The 16302-nt window shown below is 46.6% G+C and overlaps 1 protein-coding gene across 1 annotated transcript in view; it reads right to left on the reverse strand.

Moving 5' to 3' along the window:
* Positions 1-16302, reverse strand: part of LOC145355578 (dynein axonemal heavy chain 3-like) — a 507454-nt gene that overhangs the window by 73262 nt on the left and 417890 nt on the right. Inside the window, 3 exon segments of the mRNA XM_080207828.1 lie at positions 2393-2551; positions 5974-6156; positions 13439-13601. Coding sequence (XP_080063954.1) covers positions 2393-2551; positions 5974-6156; positions 13439-13601 — 505 coding nt within the window.

Below are 16302 nucleotides of genomic sequence, written 5' to 3' on the forward strand. Positions count from 1 at the left end.
TAGAATGTTGGTATATTTCTGTGTACGGAGATTAATACAGCACGTCAGGGGTAAGTTTTTCACTCAGAGGGTGGTGAGTGAGTGGAATCGGCTGCCGTTGGTGGTGGTGGAGGCGAACTCGCTGGGGTCTTTTAAAAGACTTCTGGATGAGTATATGGGATTTAATGGGATTGGGGGTTATAGATAGGTCTATGGATTGGTAGGTGTTGATGTGATCGGCGCAACTCGTGGGCCGAAGGGTCTGTTTGTGCTGTAGTGTTCTATGTTCTATGTCGCAGGCATTGGAATTAGGATGCACATTTGTATAAATTTCATTTGTATTGGGGTGTGCCACATTTTATCCTGTTTAATCTACTCAATGTGATTCTGCTCAGCGTCCAGAACAGTAAAGCCAAACAAAGGATTTTCAACGCTGATGATAATGATTGGATAGGAATTATGTCTGTGTGATGTTCTGTCTGCCTCATTGCTCACCCTCCATGCACCTTCAGACTGATTATTTCTTCCATTTACTCTGCCCTGGGGGAGCAAAACCCAAACACACAACATTTCCGTCAACGTGCCCAGGCTTCTTTTGCTGCACGAAAGATCATACTCGGCTTTCCTTGGAGAAAATCTAACTTTCCATGGCATTCCCGCCATTTCCCTTCAGCATCCTCAGGAATGCCGAGTAGGCAAAACCCATCAAGGTCGTGTTCCCATTATTAAATGCAGTGGGGGGGGAGTGGAAATTGGATTTCCTTTCACACTATTAGGTCTTGTGGAGCAGGGGTTTGGATATCCACGTCAGACTGGAGAGTTTGTGAAATAACCAGAAAACATCTGGGAATCATCGAACCCTACAGTGCAGAAAGAGGCCCTTCGGCCCATCGAGTCTGCACCAAACACAATCCCACCCAGGCCCTACCCCCATATCCCTACATATTATACCCACTAATCCCTCTAACCCACACATCTCAGGACACTAAGGGGCAATTTAGCACGGCCAATCAACCTAACCCACACATCTTTGGACTGTGGGAGGAAACCGGAGCACCCGGAGGAAACCCATGCAGACACGAGGAGAATGTGCAAACTCCACACAGACAGTGACCCGAGCCGGGAATCGAACCCAGGACCCTGGAGCTGTGAAGCAGCAGTGCTAACCACTGTGCTACCGTGCCACCCCAAAGGTTTAGCTCAGTCACACTCTGTCAAACTGATGTCAAGGCCAGTCACTCTCATCCTGGGGATAGAAAGGTAAAGAGTTCTTCAGCATGAACAGAACATCTCTCAATGGGAGCAGAGCAAAGATAATTGGATTGTCGGTGTTATGGATAGTCTGGAGGGACATCAGAAGTTTCAGCAGGACATAGATAGGATGCAAGACTGGGCGGAGAAGTGGCAGATGGACTTCAACCTGGGTAAATGTGTAGTGGTCCATTTTGGCAGGACCAATGGGATGCAGGAGTACAATATCAAGGATAGGAGTCTTAGCAGTGTTGAGGAGCAGAAGGATCTTGGGGTCCGGGTCCATAGGACTCTTAAATCGGCCTCGCAGGTGGAGGATGTGGTCAAGAAGGTGTATGGTGTACTGGCCTTCATTAATCGAGGGATTGAGCTTAGGAATCAGGAGGTAATGCTGCAACTTTATAAGACCCTTGTCAGACCCCACTTGGAGTACTGTGTGTAGTTCTGGTCACCTCACTACAGGAAGGATGTGGAAGCTATTGAGAGGGTGCAGAGGAGATTTACAAGGATGTTGCCTGGATTGGGAGGCATGCCTTATGAGGATAGGTTGAGGGAGCTGGGACTCTTCTCCCTGGAGAGATGAAGGTTGAGAGGGGACCTGATAGAGGTTTATAAAATGTTGAGAGGAATAGATAGGGTGGATTCTCGGAGGCTATTTCCCAGGGCTGAAATGGTCGCTACGAGAGGACACAGGTTTAGGGTGTTGGGGAGCAGGTACAGAGGAGATGTCAGGAGTAAGTTTTTCACTCAGAGGGTGGTGAGTGAGTGGAATTGGCTGCCGTCGGTGGTGGTGGAGGCGAACTCACTGGGGTCTTTTAAGATAATTCTGGATGAGTACATGGGAGTTAATAGGATTGAGGGATATCGGTAAGCCTAGTAGGTAGAGGGGATGGGCTATACATTGGGACGGGAGGAAGTCAGGGCTGGCCCGGGAATTGTTGTGGGGGCTGTGATTGGGCGTAGTGGTGCTGGAGGGGCAGCACTGCAGGGGTCCCAGGCTGGCCAACGATGGAGCTGGCCAGCAAAGGGGATATCAGTGCAACTTGTGGACTGAAGGGCCTGTTGGTGCTGCAGTTTTTCTATGTTCTAACTTGCACGTGGTGAAAGTGCTCAGTCTTTTCCTTTTCCAGTTAACATTAGACTTTGATTTTTTTTGTGGTACCTTCAAGATGCAGATGGCAGTGAGTGTCAGCCGGACACCAGCCGGAGGATTCTGCATGGTCTTCACCAGAGCAATGTCACTGGCCTTCAGTGTGTCGAGAGCTGCAATTGCATCGTTCAGCGCTGGCATGGCTACACTTAGCTTCTGTTCACACTCAACCTACAGAACAATCACACAATAACACTCTGGCTGTAAGAGGAATTATGTTCAAATCAAATACAATTACATCAAGATGCCCACTTGCATTGCGACAGGAATAAAAACGTTGTTGTTGATTTTGATAAAGTCTAAAGGAATCTTTTGCCTTGAAGCAGCGACAGCTTCTTTCCACCAGAGCGCCACTTACTCACCCGCTTGTGAAATAGATCATCATGATTAAAGGGGATTAGAAACAAAGTGTAAACCTTTCCCCGGTCACTCTGTGCGGAGCTTCAGTTAATAAAGCAGAGGCTCAATGTAACGACATTCCAGCAGAGATTCCTATTCTCTGGGATTTAAGTGGACAACACGGGAATAAACAATATCCAATCTGTGTTCAAGTGAGTGAAATCCTGAGAACTCCAGAGGCCAGTGTGAACAGGATCTTGGCCAGGATTCTTGTCTTGCAGGGCCCACTCCTCCCCTCCACCCCTGGTGACCCCCTGGCAGCCCAAACCCCCCTCCCCAACCCCCCCCATACCTGGACAGCCAGCCCCGAGTGCCATCCTCCCTCCCTCTGGCTGCGATCCCAAATGCAGAGTGGCAGCGGGACCCCACTTCCCACCCCCACTGACCACCTGCAAAATAAGTCCTGCACCCAATAGGCCCGACCGCTCTGGGCCCACCCATTTGGCACTGCCCAATACCTGGTGCACTGTGCTCCTTGGGCAATGTCAAAGTGCCAGGCTGGCATGGCTGGGCTGACACTGCCCAACAGGCACACTCCCTTACCCCTGGGGAGCCTCAATGGCTTCTCTTCCCTGCAGCAGGGTCAGTCGTTGTTCCCCGTTACTGAGCCACATTGTAAATCCCACTGGAACGAATCCTGTTTCCGTATGGTAATCAGCTCCGATTTCTGGCGTGGAGCTGATGATGCTGGAAGTTTTAGCTGTGGAGACTGGGGAAGACTGTGGTACTTGGTGGAGATCTCACAAAACGGCCTTTGCTGATGTCTCTCAGCCCCTTACACTGCTCAATTCGAGTAAATGTAAAGGTTTACAACGATTTTCAGAGTGTGGTGTTGGGAATAATTCACAAGGGATCTCAGCTATGAACACCACTTTCCAGAGTTTAAGATTGACTTCAATAAAACCTGCTGTGATCGTGGCTGTTTGTGGCCTTCGTTTATTATATTATTTCAGGAGAAATATTCCAAACACAGCCTTCATTACAATTTACTCATTTATTCAGCTGAGTTCTGATTGGTAAAACACTGTTAACAATAAGGAATATTGGTCTTATCAGGTTTTTAATTATATCATAAGAACATAAGAAATAGGAGCAGGAGTAGGCCATCTAGCCCTTCGAGCCTGCCCCGCCATTCAATAAGATCATGGCTGATCTGAAGTGGATCAGTTCCACTTTCCTGCTTTCTCCCCTTAATTCCCTTGTCTATCAGAAACCTACCTACCCGTGACTTAAATATATTCAGCAAGGCAGCCTCCACCACTTCAACGGGCAGAGAATTCCAGAGATTCACCACCCTTTGAGTGAAGAAGCTCCTCCTCAACTCTGATCTAAACTGCCCCCCCCCCCCCCCCCCCCCCCCCCATCTTGAGGCTGTGCCCTCTAGTCCTGCTGTCCTTTCTGAGCGGGAAGAATCTCTCTACCTCTACCCTATCCATCCCCTTCATTATCTTATACGTCTCTATAAGATCCCCCCTCATCCTTCTAAACTCCAACGAGTACAGACCCAGTCTATTTAATCTCTCCTCATAAACTAACCCCCTCATTTCCGGTATCAGCCTAGTGAACCTCCTCTGCACTCCCTCCAAGGCCAATATATCCTTTCGCAAATAAGGGGACCAAAATATCACTGTACAGATTTATCGTGGAGGGACTAATATGAACAATAAATCAATGTCATCGAGAAAGAGCTCTGACCAAGGGAAATCTAGACTCAAAAACATTGGCTCTATTCTCTCCCCACAGAGACTGTCAGGCCTGCTGAGATTTTTCAGCATTTTCTGTTTCTGTTTCAGATTCCAGCATCCGCAGTATTTTGCTTTTATCTTTTTGTTTGTTAATGGAGATCTCACTAAAAGGCCAGTGTTTATTGTCCATCATTAATTCTTTGGCAGCGTATATTGCAAACAAGTACTATTTCATTGTTTAAATCTTCCGTCTGAACTCAAACTCCAGGCATTCTGGTGGAATCCCTTAAAAACACCAACATCCCAGACAAGTAGTGATTAAGACAGCAGAAGGGGGTCACTGGCTTGAGGGACTAATGGGAATGGAGAGTGAGTGATCACCCCAAAGGGTGGAGCCTCTCTCAGGCAGGATCATTGCGCAACCTCATCACACATGAGAATACCATCCACCAGGTACACGGTAAATACTCTTGTAACTCGGCCAACGTTGTCTACCTGATACGCTGCAGGAAAGGATGTCCCAAGGCATGGTACATTGGGGAGACCATGCAGACGCTACGACAATGGATGAATGAAGATCGCTTGACAATCATCAGGCAAGACTGTTCCCTTCTTGTTGGCGAACACTTCAGCAGTCACGGGCATTCAGCCTCTGATCTTCGGGTAAGTGTTCTCCAAGGCGGCCTTCACGACACACGACAGCGCAGAGTCGCTGAGCAGAGACTGATAGCCAAGTTCCACACATGAGGACGGCCTCAACCGGGATCTTGGGTTCATGTCACACTATTTGTAACCCCCATGACTTGCCTGGGCTTGCAAAATCTCACTAACTGTCCTGTCTGGAGACAATACACATCTCTTTAACCTGTGCTTAACCCTCTCTCCACTCACATTGTCTGTATCTTTAAGACTTGATTACCTGTAAAGACTCGCATTCCAACCATTATTTTGTAAATTGAGTTTGTGTCTGTATATGCCCTGTTTGTGAACTGAAATCCCACTCACCTGATGAAGGGGCAGTGCTCTGAAAGCTTGTGGCTTGTGCTACCAAATAAACCTGTTAGACTTTAACCTGGTGTTGTGAGACTTATTCTGTCAGTTAGCCAGTCTTCTATCCAAGCTAATAAATTACCCCAAACCCCATGTGATCTTATCTTGTGTATTAACCTGCTGTGTAACGCTTCTCTGTCTGTTTCCCAGTCTGAGACCAGAAAAACTCACCATCGAATCCGTCATCATAACCACACTTCTACACCTGCTCAAGGAATGTAGGAATCTGAAAATATCTTTACCAGAATCCAAGACATTTATAATATTTTATTAGATGTTTATATTTAGCGAAGGTTTGTAGTTATTGTTGTAATGTTAGAGTGAAGTGCTGGTGCATTGTAGTCTCATCATTGCCAAGGGCAGTTGGGGTGGCCTGGACTGAGCTGTCCCAGTGCTGCCAGCTGATGGGATAAGCTCTGGTATCGACCGCATGTCCCTGCTGAATCTGATCCCATTTACCTTAATTGACCGTGCCTCCTGAGCAGCTTTATTTGCCGTTGCCTCGTCTGCTTCCACAACCCTCTTGACAATTTCAACCTCCAGCGTCTCGTTGGCGATGACCCTCAGCAGCTCCTCCGTTTCTCGATCTTGCTCCATTAACAGAGGTTTGAGGTCAGTCAGCTCCTGCTGCATTAGTTCGATCTGATTGGACACAATACAGGAACGTCAGGATTACAACACAACCTGTGTCAGATCAAACGTCATCGTAACCACCACAGAGACTCATCAAACCCAGTGGATCCATTCTCGATCCCTTCCATTCAACTGAACGAGACGGGAATCTGACCGGATCCCTGTGGCAATGGTGAAATACTGCGAATGCTGGAAATCTGAAATAAAAGCAGAAAATGCTGGAAATACCCGGACAGAATCTGCGGAGAGAGGGAGAGATCACATTTCAGGCAGTGATCTTCCATCTGGTAACAGGACACACCTTCGGGGAGGGCGATTCCTGTGGAGGTGATGGAGATCTTGTCCACTGGCCCACTGAGAACTGGCAGCCAATCAGAGGTGGTGGTGACTGGCGGTATGACACCAATCTGAGGTCACAGGTCACAGAGGGATCCAGGCGCAAATCAGTCTTGGCAGAAAGGTGGTCACAGGATTGGGATTGCGGGGGAGGACTGTGGGCAGTTGGCAGGATGGGCACAGGCAATGGCACTCAGCAGGCACCCCCTCCCTTTTCCTGATGTCTTAGAACATAGAACACAGAACATTCCAGCGCAGTACAGGCCCTTCGACCCTCGATGTTGCGCCGACCACTGGAACCAATCTAATGACCCTCTAACCTAAACTATTCCAATGTTATCCATATGCCTATCCACTGACCATTTGAACGCCCTTAAAGTTGGCGAGTCCACAACTGCTGCAGGCAGGGCATTCCACGCCCTTACTACCCTCTGAGTAAAGAACCTACCTCTGACATCCGTCCTATAATTACCACCCCTTAATTTAAAGCTATGCCCCCTCGTGTTAGCCATCACCATCCAAGGAAAAAGGCTCTCACTGTCCACCCTATCCAATCCTTTGATCATCTTGTATGCCTCAATCAGGTCACCTCGTAACCTTCTTCTCTCCAATGAAAATAACCTCAAGTCCCTCAGCCTTTCCTCATAAGACCTTCCCACCATACCAGGCAACATCCTGGTAAACCTCCTCTGCACCCTTTCCAACGCCTCCACATCTTTCTTATAATGCGGCGACCAGAACTGTACGCAATACTCCAAGTGCGGCCACACCAGAGTTTTGTACAGTTGTAACATGACCTCACGGCTCCGAAACTCAATCCCTCTACCAATAAAAGCTAACACACCGTACGCCTTCTTAACAACCTTATCAACCTGGGTGCCAACTTTCAGGGAGCTATGCACGTGTACCCCGAGATCTCTCTGCTCATCGACACTACTAAGAGTCCTTCCAGTAGCCCTATATTCTGTACTCCTGTTATTCTTACCAAAGTGAATCACCTCACACTTTTCCGTATTAAACTCCATCTGCCACCTCTCAGTCCAGCTCTGCAGCTTATCTATGTCCCTCTGCAAACTGTAACATCCGTCCTCACTGTCTACAACTCTTCCGACTTTGGTGTCGTCAGCAAATTTACTAATCCATCCTTCTACACCCTCATCCAGGTCATTTATAAAAATGACAAACAGCAGTGGCCCCAAAACAGATCCCTGAGGTACACCACTTGTAACTGAACTCCAGGTTGAATATTTTCCATCGACCACCACCCTCTGTCTTCTATCAGCGAGCCAATTCCTGATCCAAACTGCTAAATCACCCTCAATCCCATGCATCTGCATTTTCTGCAATAGCCTACCATGGGGAACCTTATCAAACGCTTTGCTAAAATCCATATACACCACGTCAACTGCCTTACCCTTATCCACCTCTTTGGTCACCTTTTCAAAAAACTCGGTAAGGTTTGTGAGGCACGACCTACCCTTCACAAAACAGTGTTGACTATCCCTAATCAATTTATTTCTCTCTAGATGATTATAAATCCTATCCCTTATAATTCTTTCCAAAACTTTGCCCACAACAGAAGTAAGGCTCACCGGTCTATAATTACCAGGATGGTCTCTACTCCCCTTCTTGAACAAGGGGACAACATTTGCTATCCTCCAGTCTTCCGGCACTATACCTGTGGCCAATGACGACATGAAGATCAAAGCCAAAGGCTCTGCAATCTCCTCCCTAGACTCCCAAAGAATCCTAGGGTAAATCCCATCCGGCCCAGGGGACTTATCTATTTTCACACTCTCAAGAATTGCTAACACCTCCTCCTTATGTACCTCAATCTCATCTAGTCTACTACCTGTCTTGTCTACTAGTCTTGTCCCTCGATCAGGTACCGACACCCTTTGAGTGGAGGCTCCTCCCTCAAGGTCTGCAAGAAAACACGCCAAGGTTTCTTAGAATGTTGTGTACAATTTTGGTCCCTTTATTTGAGTAGGGGTTTAGAAGCATTGGGGGCAGTTGAACGGAGGTTCAGTAGATGATTCCTGAGATGAGGAGTTTGATTTACTAAGAGAGATTGGGCAGTTTAGGCCAATATTCCCTGGTGTTTAGAAGAATGAAATGAGGTCTAATTGAGGTGTACAAGATGATAATTAAGAAAGTAGAGATGGAGAGAATGTTTCCTCTTGTGGAACAAGAGATCATAGTTTTAGAATAAGGGGTAGAAGATTTAAAACAGATTTAAGGAAATAATTACTTCTGCCAAAGGGTCATCAGTCTGTGGAATTCACTACCCCAGGGTGTGCTGGATGCCGGGGCAGTGAGTATCTGAGGAGATAAACAGATTTCTAATTAGTAAGGGTTTGAAGGGCGATGGTGAACGGGCAGGAAAGTGGAATTGGGGCCAAGATGAGATGAGCCATGACCGTATTAAACAGCAGAGCAGGTTCAAGGGGCTGAATAACACACTCCTGTTCCTAGTTCTTATGATGCTATGATTTTCTTGTCATGTTCTCATCTTGTCTATTCTGTTAAAGACAATTTTAAAAATACCATTAGTGGGGAGCTAAGTTCCTTACATGGCCTTTAACTGGCAACTAAAGAGCCTCAGTCGGGGGTGGGCTGGGAAGGATTATGGTGGAGGTGGGAGCAGGGTAGGGTCCACACTCACCACCCTCCAGACTCATTCAATGTCCCCCCACCAGCACACTTACCAAGGGGAAGATAACAGTGCTCTGCCCGGTCACTCTGTTTCTTTCTCCACAGATGCTGCCCGAACTGCTGAATATTTCCAGCATTTTCTGCTTAAATTCCTGTACAAGATGGAAGTCCCTTCCAGGTGCTGAGGATGGAAACTCACTCCACTGCATTTTGAATCTTGGTATAAAATTGAGGCAGAACCTTCACTGAACACCCGAAAATAAACCCAAATATTGACAGAACATGGCGGGGTGGAGGGGTCGATCCATCCTTCCAACAATGGGAGAAGGGGGGCTATCCACCCATCCACCAATGGGAGAAGGAGGCTGATCCATCCATCCACCAATGGGAGGGTACAAAGAGCAAAGAACAAAGAGAATTCCAGCACAGGAACAGGCCCTTCGGCCCTCCAATGCACCGACCATGCTGCCCGGTTGAACTGAAACCCCCTACCCTTCCGGGGGCCATATCCCTCTATTCCCATCCTGTTCATGTACTTGTCCAGACACCCCATAAAACTTACTATCGTATCTATTGGACTTTAACCTGGTATAGTGACAGTATTTACTGTCCAACGCCAGCAACTCCACATCTTTGTTTAAGGAGGACTGCAGGGAACTACAGGCCAGTGAGCCTCACATCTGTAGTAAGTAAGTTGTTAGAAGGTATTCTGAGAGACAGGTTCTACAGGCATTTGGAGACACACAAGGACTGATTAGGGACAGTCAGTGTGGCTTTGTGAGTGGAAAATCATATCCCACAAATTTGAATGACTTTTTTGAAGGGGTGACCAAGAAGGTAGATGAGGGCAGTGCAGCTGATGTTGTTTACATGGACTACAGCCTTTGACAAGGTACCACGTGGGGGTTGTTACATAAGGTTAAATCTCACAGGATCCAGGGTGAGGTAGCCAACTGGATACAAAATTGGCTTGATGACAGATGATAGAGGACGGTTGTAGAGGGTTGCTTTTCAAACTGGAGGCCTGCGACCAGTGGTGGGTCCACTGTTATTTGTTATTTATATTAATGTTTTGGATGAGAATACAGGAGGCATGGTTTGCAGATGACACCAAGATTGGTGGCATAGTGATCAGAGGAGAAGCTTATCTAGGATTCTGATGGGATCTTGATCAATTGGGCCAGGGGGCTGACAAATGGCAGATGGAGTTTAATTTAGGTAAATGTGAGGTGATGCATTTTGGTAGATTGAACCAGGGCAGGACTTACTCAGTTAATGGTAGGGCACTGGGGAGAGTTACAGAACAAAGAGATCTAGGGGTACAGGTTCATAGCTCCTTGAAAGTGGAGTCACAGGTGGACAGAGTGGTGAAGAAGGCATTCAGCATGCTTGGTTTCATCGGTCAGAACATTGAATACAGGAGTTGGGACGTCTTGTTGAAGTTGTACAAGACATTGGTAAGGCCACACTTGGAATACTGTGTACAGTTCTGGTCACCTTTTATAGAAAGGATATTATTAAACTAGAAAGAGTGCAGAAAAGATTTACTAGGATGCTACCGGGACTTGATGGATTGAGTTATACGGAGAAGCTGAACAGAATCATAGAATTCCTACAGTACAGAAGGGGATCATTTGCTCCATCAAGTCTATACTAACCACAGTCCTATCCAGGCCCTATTCTGGTAACCCCATGCATTTACCTTACTAATCCCCCTGACACTAAAGGGCAATTTAGCATGGCCGATCAAGTTAACCTGCATATCCTTGGATTGTGGAAAGAAACCGGAGCACCCGGAGGAAACCCCCACGCAGACACAAGGAGAACTTGCAAACTCCACACAGACAGTGACCCGAGGCTGGAATTGAACCTGGGAGTCTGGTTCTCTCCCTGTGAAGCAGCAATGCTAACCACTGTGCCACCCCAACTATGACTTTATTACCATGGACCGTAGGAGGCCTAGGGGTGATCTTATAGAGTCCTGTAAAATAATGAGGGGCATAGATAAGATAGATAGTCAATATTTTTTCCCAAAGGTAGGGGAGACTAAAACTAGGGGGCATAGATTTGAGGGGAGAGATACAAAAGTGTCCAGAGGGGCAATTTTTTCATACAGAGGATGGTGAGTGTCGGGAACAAGCTGCCAGAGGTAGTAGTAGAGGTGGGTACAATTTTGTCTTTTAAAAAGCATTTAGACAGTTACATGTGTAAGATGGGTATAGAGGGATATGGGCCAAATGTGGGCAATTGGGACCAGCTTAATGGTAAAAACTGGGCAGCATGGACTAACTGGGCATAAGGGCCTGTTTCCTTGTGATAAATCTCTGTGACTTGTGTTTGGGAACTGTGAACCTTCATATCCAGGTCCCTCTCTCAGTATGTTCATGTTCCTAAGGGTTCTGCCATTTACCGTATATTTACTCCTCCAAAATGCATCACCTTGCATTTGTTTGGCTTAAACTTCATCTGCCATTTCTGTGCCCAAGGCTCCAATATATCCACATCCTGCTGTATCCTCTGAAAATCCCAGTACTGTTAGCAACTCCACCAAGCTTCATGTCATTCGCAAACTTACTAATCAGTCCACCCGCTTCTTCCTCCAGATATTTATATATACTACAAACATGAGAGGTCTCTGCAGAACACCACTAGTTCCAGATCTTCATTCTAAAACACACTCATCCACTGCTACGCTGTGTTCTACGCAAGTTCTGTATCGACCTAGCCAGCCCAGCCCAAACCCCATATGATTTTAGTTTTTCTATCAGTCTGTCACGTGGGATCTTATCAAATGCCGTACGTAGTGCTGTAGTTTATCTATGTTCTATAGCCTAGTAGGTATGGATATGATCGGCACAACTTGTGGGCCGAAGGGCCTGTTTGTGCTGTAGTTTTTCTATGTTCTATAAACTACATTCACAGCCCTTCCCTCATCTTTGTCATCAGTGTAGCTCAGTGAGATCAGTGTAGCTCAGCGAGATCAGTGTAGCCCAGCGAGATCAGTGTAGCTCAGCGAGATCAGTGTAGCTCAGCGAGATCAGTGTAGCCCAGCGAGATCAGTGTAGCTCAGCGAGATCAGCGTAGCTCAGCGTAGCTCAGCGAGATCAGTGTAGCTCAGTGAGATCAGCGAGATCAGTGTAGCTCAGCGAGATCAGTGTAGGTCAGTGAGCACAGGTGATCGGGGAACAGAACTTGCCGTGAGCTAACATAGGGTTTTGGTTGACCTCCAGATTACTGAATTTGAGAGACCAGCCAGGGAATGCATTGCAATAGTTGATTCCTGAGGTTAGGAATGAACAAGTTGATTAAAATTCAAATGAAGCTATGATTAGGACTAAAAGCAACTCTTCCTCTGTCCAACCCTTTATATCTCAGTTTGAAAAGTTCCCAATATCTGGACTGAAATCATTCACCTTGATAAAGATACAACAGGAGCTGAAATTTCCATGAAGCTGCTGAAGTGACTGGCCATTTATCTCGCTGCTGTTTATGGCCTTTAACTCTGGCTGGTTCGATATCCCAGCCACAGGAAACCTGGCAGCTTCGCTGAGAGGGAAAATGTGGTCAGCTCTGCTGACATTTCACAGTCTGTACACCTCGCACAGCACTTTCAGACATTTCATTGTGATTGGACATTAAATGCAATTTTTACTGATATTCTTCAGCTGCTGAATTTGAGGGATGTCTGAGCCTTCAGCTTTAATATCCTGCTGACAATCCTGAACAGCTCGGAGCCCTGTAGCTGTCACTGGGTAAGAGATTGTCCTTTGAACTTTTCAATTATAAACACTCCCCTGTTGTGAATGAATTTCTCACTGGCTTCAGTAGATATATCTTAAACATTAATATGGTCACAGCTCTTCAACAGAGCTGGAAATAGTAATTACAAATCAATCACATCTGCACACTTCACAAATAACCAAACAAATACGTTCGACATGGTGACACAGCACCTAGCACTGCTGCCTCACAGCACCAGGGACCTGGATGGCATGGTAGTATAGTGGTTAGCACTACTGCCTCACAGTGTGAGGGGCCTGGGTTCAATTCCCAACTTGGGACTGTCTGTGTGGAGTTTACACATTCTTCCTGTGTCTGTGTGGGTTTCCTCCGGGTGCTCTGGTTTCCTCTCACAGTCTAAAGATGTGTGGGTTAGGGGTATCACCCATACTGAATGCACAGGATTACACGGATATGTAGGTTAGTGGGATCAGCCATACTAAATACACGGGGTTACAGGGGTGTGTGGGGTAGGGCTCGGGATCCAGCAAACATCGAAACACATTTCACAAAAACTTACCTGAGAAGCTGCAAAATCCAACTTTTCCAATCCAACTGTGTATCTGTTCTTATTGGTCAACAATTCAAGTCTTTTCCTTTCCAACAGGTTTTTAAATATTTTAATCAGTTCGAGGTAGGAGGTGGGTGTGATGTATGTTCTCCTTTGAAGAGTTTGGTAGAATCTGGAGGTAACAGGTTAGAGAGCACATTAATCAGTGAATGCTGAAATAGTCAGCAGGTCAAGCAGTGTCAGTGGAGAGGTTCCCAGTTAACAGCACTGTCTTAGTGAGCTGAACAGGAGCTCGGAGGGGCATGTTTTCTCCAGATACTGTGATGTTTTATCTGTATGTGTCCGATGATAGATTCCACAAACACAAGCCTGAAGCCGTTTCTGAGCTTGAGATAGGTGCAATCCCAGGATCAGTGACCCAGAGACAGATTCCATCTCCAAATCCAGACAGCTCAATCACAAAAGCCTAAGCCTGGTCCAGGAGGGGGGTCTGCACCCTTTAATATCCCACCCAGTCTAATCCCACTCTCCCCCTCACTCCCCGCACCCTTTAATATCCCACCCAGTCTAATCCCACTCTCCCCCTCACACTCCGCACCATTTAATATCCCACCCAGTCTAATCCCACTCTCCCCCTCACTCCCCGCACCCTTTAATATCCCACCCAGTCTAATCCCACTCTCCCCCCTCACTCCCCGCACCCTTTAATATCCCACCCAGTCTAATCCCACTCTCCCCCTCACTCCCCGCACCCTTTAATATCCCACCCAATCTAATCCCACTCTCCCCCCTCGCTCCCCGCACCCTTTAATATCCCACCCGGTCTAATCCCACTCTCCCCCTCGCTTCACTATGACTCTTTGGGCAGTGTAGTTGAATCAGTAGTTTTGAAAAGGAAGTTACAGAAATATAACATAAATTGTAAAGACAAATATAGTGTTATTGTTAAAAAGCAGAATAGCGTACTTGGATGAGGTGTAGTATAAGGACTTTACAGATGGGATAATATGAGGTTGATGTTGATCTAAGACTGACATCTGTCAGTCCATGTTAAATGGCCTGGGCTGCATTTCATGGCCCTGTCACTACACGAGGCGGGGTTGGAAAATACGGTGAGTTAAAAATCTATTGACTGCAGCGGGAGTGGAAAATCTGGCTGGTAGGAAGTTCCAACTTCTCTGAGAGGTTGGGATACCATCCCTAGGAGCACCGTGAATACTCTGGAACCTGTTTGGGTGTCGTATTGACACACTAGCAGATACCAGAGGGTGGATACAGTCTAAGAACTGAGCATGACGCAGACTGTCCAAGACAGAAGCATCAGCCGTCAGTGGCGGCAATGCTGCAGAATCTCCAGTTTCACATTCTCCAATCACAGTCTAAAAAGGGGTCAGAGATCAGGGAGCAATGAGATAGCTTTTTAAAACGGAACTACAGATTCTGCAGAGTACAGGAGTGAGAAACAGAACCTGGTGAACTGGTGCGGTGACAATAATCTCTCCCTCAATGCCAACAAAACTAAGGAGATTGTCATCAACTTCAGGAAGCTCAGTGAGAACATACCCCTGTCTACATCAACAGGGATGGAGTAGAAAAGTCAAGAGCTTCAAGTTTCTAGGTGTCCAGATCACCAACAACCTGTCCTGGTCCCCCCACGTCGACACTATAGTTAAGAAAGCCCCAACAATGCCTCTACTTTCTCAGAAGACTAAGAAAATTTGGCATGTCCGCTACAACTCTCACCAACTTTTACTGCACTGCAGAAATTATTCTTTCTGGTTGTATCACAGTTTGCTCTGCCCAGGATCACAAGGAACTACAAAAAGTCATGAATGTAGTCCAAACCATCATGCAAACCAGCCTCCCATCCATTGACTCTGTCTACACTTCCCGCTGCCTCAGAAAAGCAGCCAACACAATTAAGGACCCCGCACACCCCGGACACTCTCTCTTCCACCTTCTTCCTTTGGGAAAAAGATACAAAAATCTGAGGTCACGTACCGACTGACTCAAGAACAGCTTCTTCCCTGCTGCTGTCAGACTTGTGAATGGACCTACCTCACATTAAGTTGATCTTTCTCTACACCCTAGCTATGACTGCAACACTACATTCTGCATTCTCTCCTTTCCTTCTCTATGAACGGTATGCTTTGTCTGTATACAAAGTCCAAAGATGTGCAGGTTAGGTTGATTGGCCATGCTAAGAAATTGCCCCTTAGTGTCCAGGGATGTGTAGATTAGAGGGATTAGTGGGTATAATGTGTAGGGATATGGGGGTAGGGCCTGGGTGGGACTGTGGCCAGTGCAGACTCGATGGGCCGAAGGGCCTCTTTCTGCACTGTAGGGCTCTATGATTCTATAGTGTGCAAGAAACAATACTTTTCACTGTATCCCAATACAGGTAACAATAATAAATCAAATCAAATCAAAGTGGATAACTGTCGAAGAACAGGCAGAGATAGGATGGGCTGAATGGCCTCATTCTGCACTGTACATTTCAAGGAATTAGAGTAAGAATCAGCCTCTTCATCATTCAGCCAATCTGAGTGAATCCTGGGTTACAGTTAACCCTGTCTGTGCCACTTTTCCAAATAACTGGAGGCTGATCCCCCCTCAGTGAGACAAATGGAGAGATGTGATGTCTGATCACATCCCCAGCTGAGTCACAGAGACTGCACTAATGTAAATAGTCATCATTTAACACCCTGCAATCTACACAAAGCTGTCAGCTCAGTAAAGCAAAACGTTCTGTGTGATTCCTACAACGCTGGAATTCACAAAACTCATAAAAACAACTAATGTGTGCTGATAGGTCTGCCCAGAATCATCTGTTCACATTTCTATGAAATCAGGATCTCTTCAAAGAAGAAATG

The sequence above is a fragment of the Carcharhinus amblyrhynchos genome, chromosome 19 (genome assembly GCF_965287045.1).
Source record: "Carcharhinus amblyrhynchos chromosome 19, sCarAmb.v2.hapA, whole genome shotgun sequence".
NCBI classification, from domain to species: domain Eukaryota; kingdom Metazoa; phylum Chordata; class Chondrichthyes; order Carcharhiniformes; family Carcharhinidae; genus Carcharhinus; species Carcharhinus amblyrhynchos.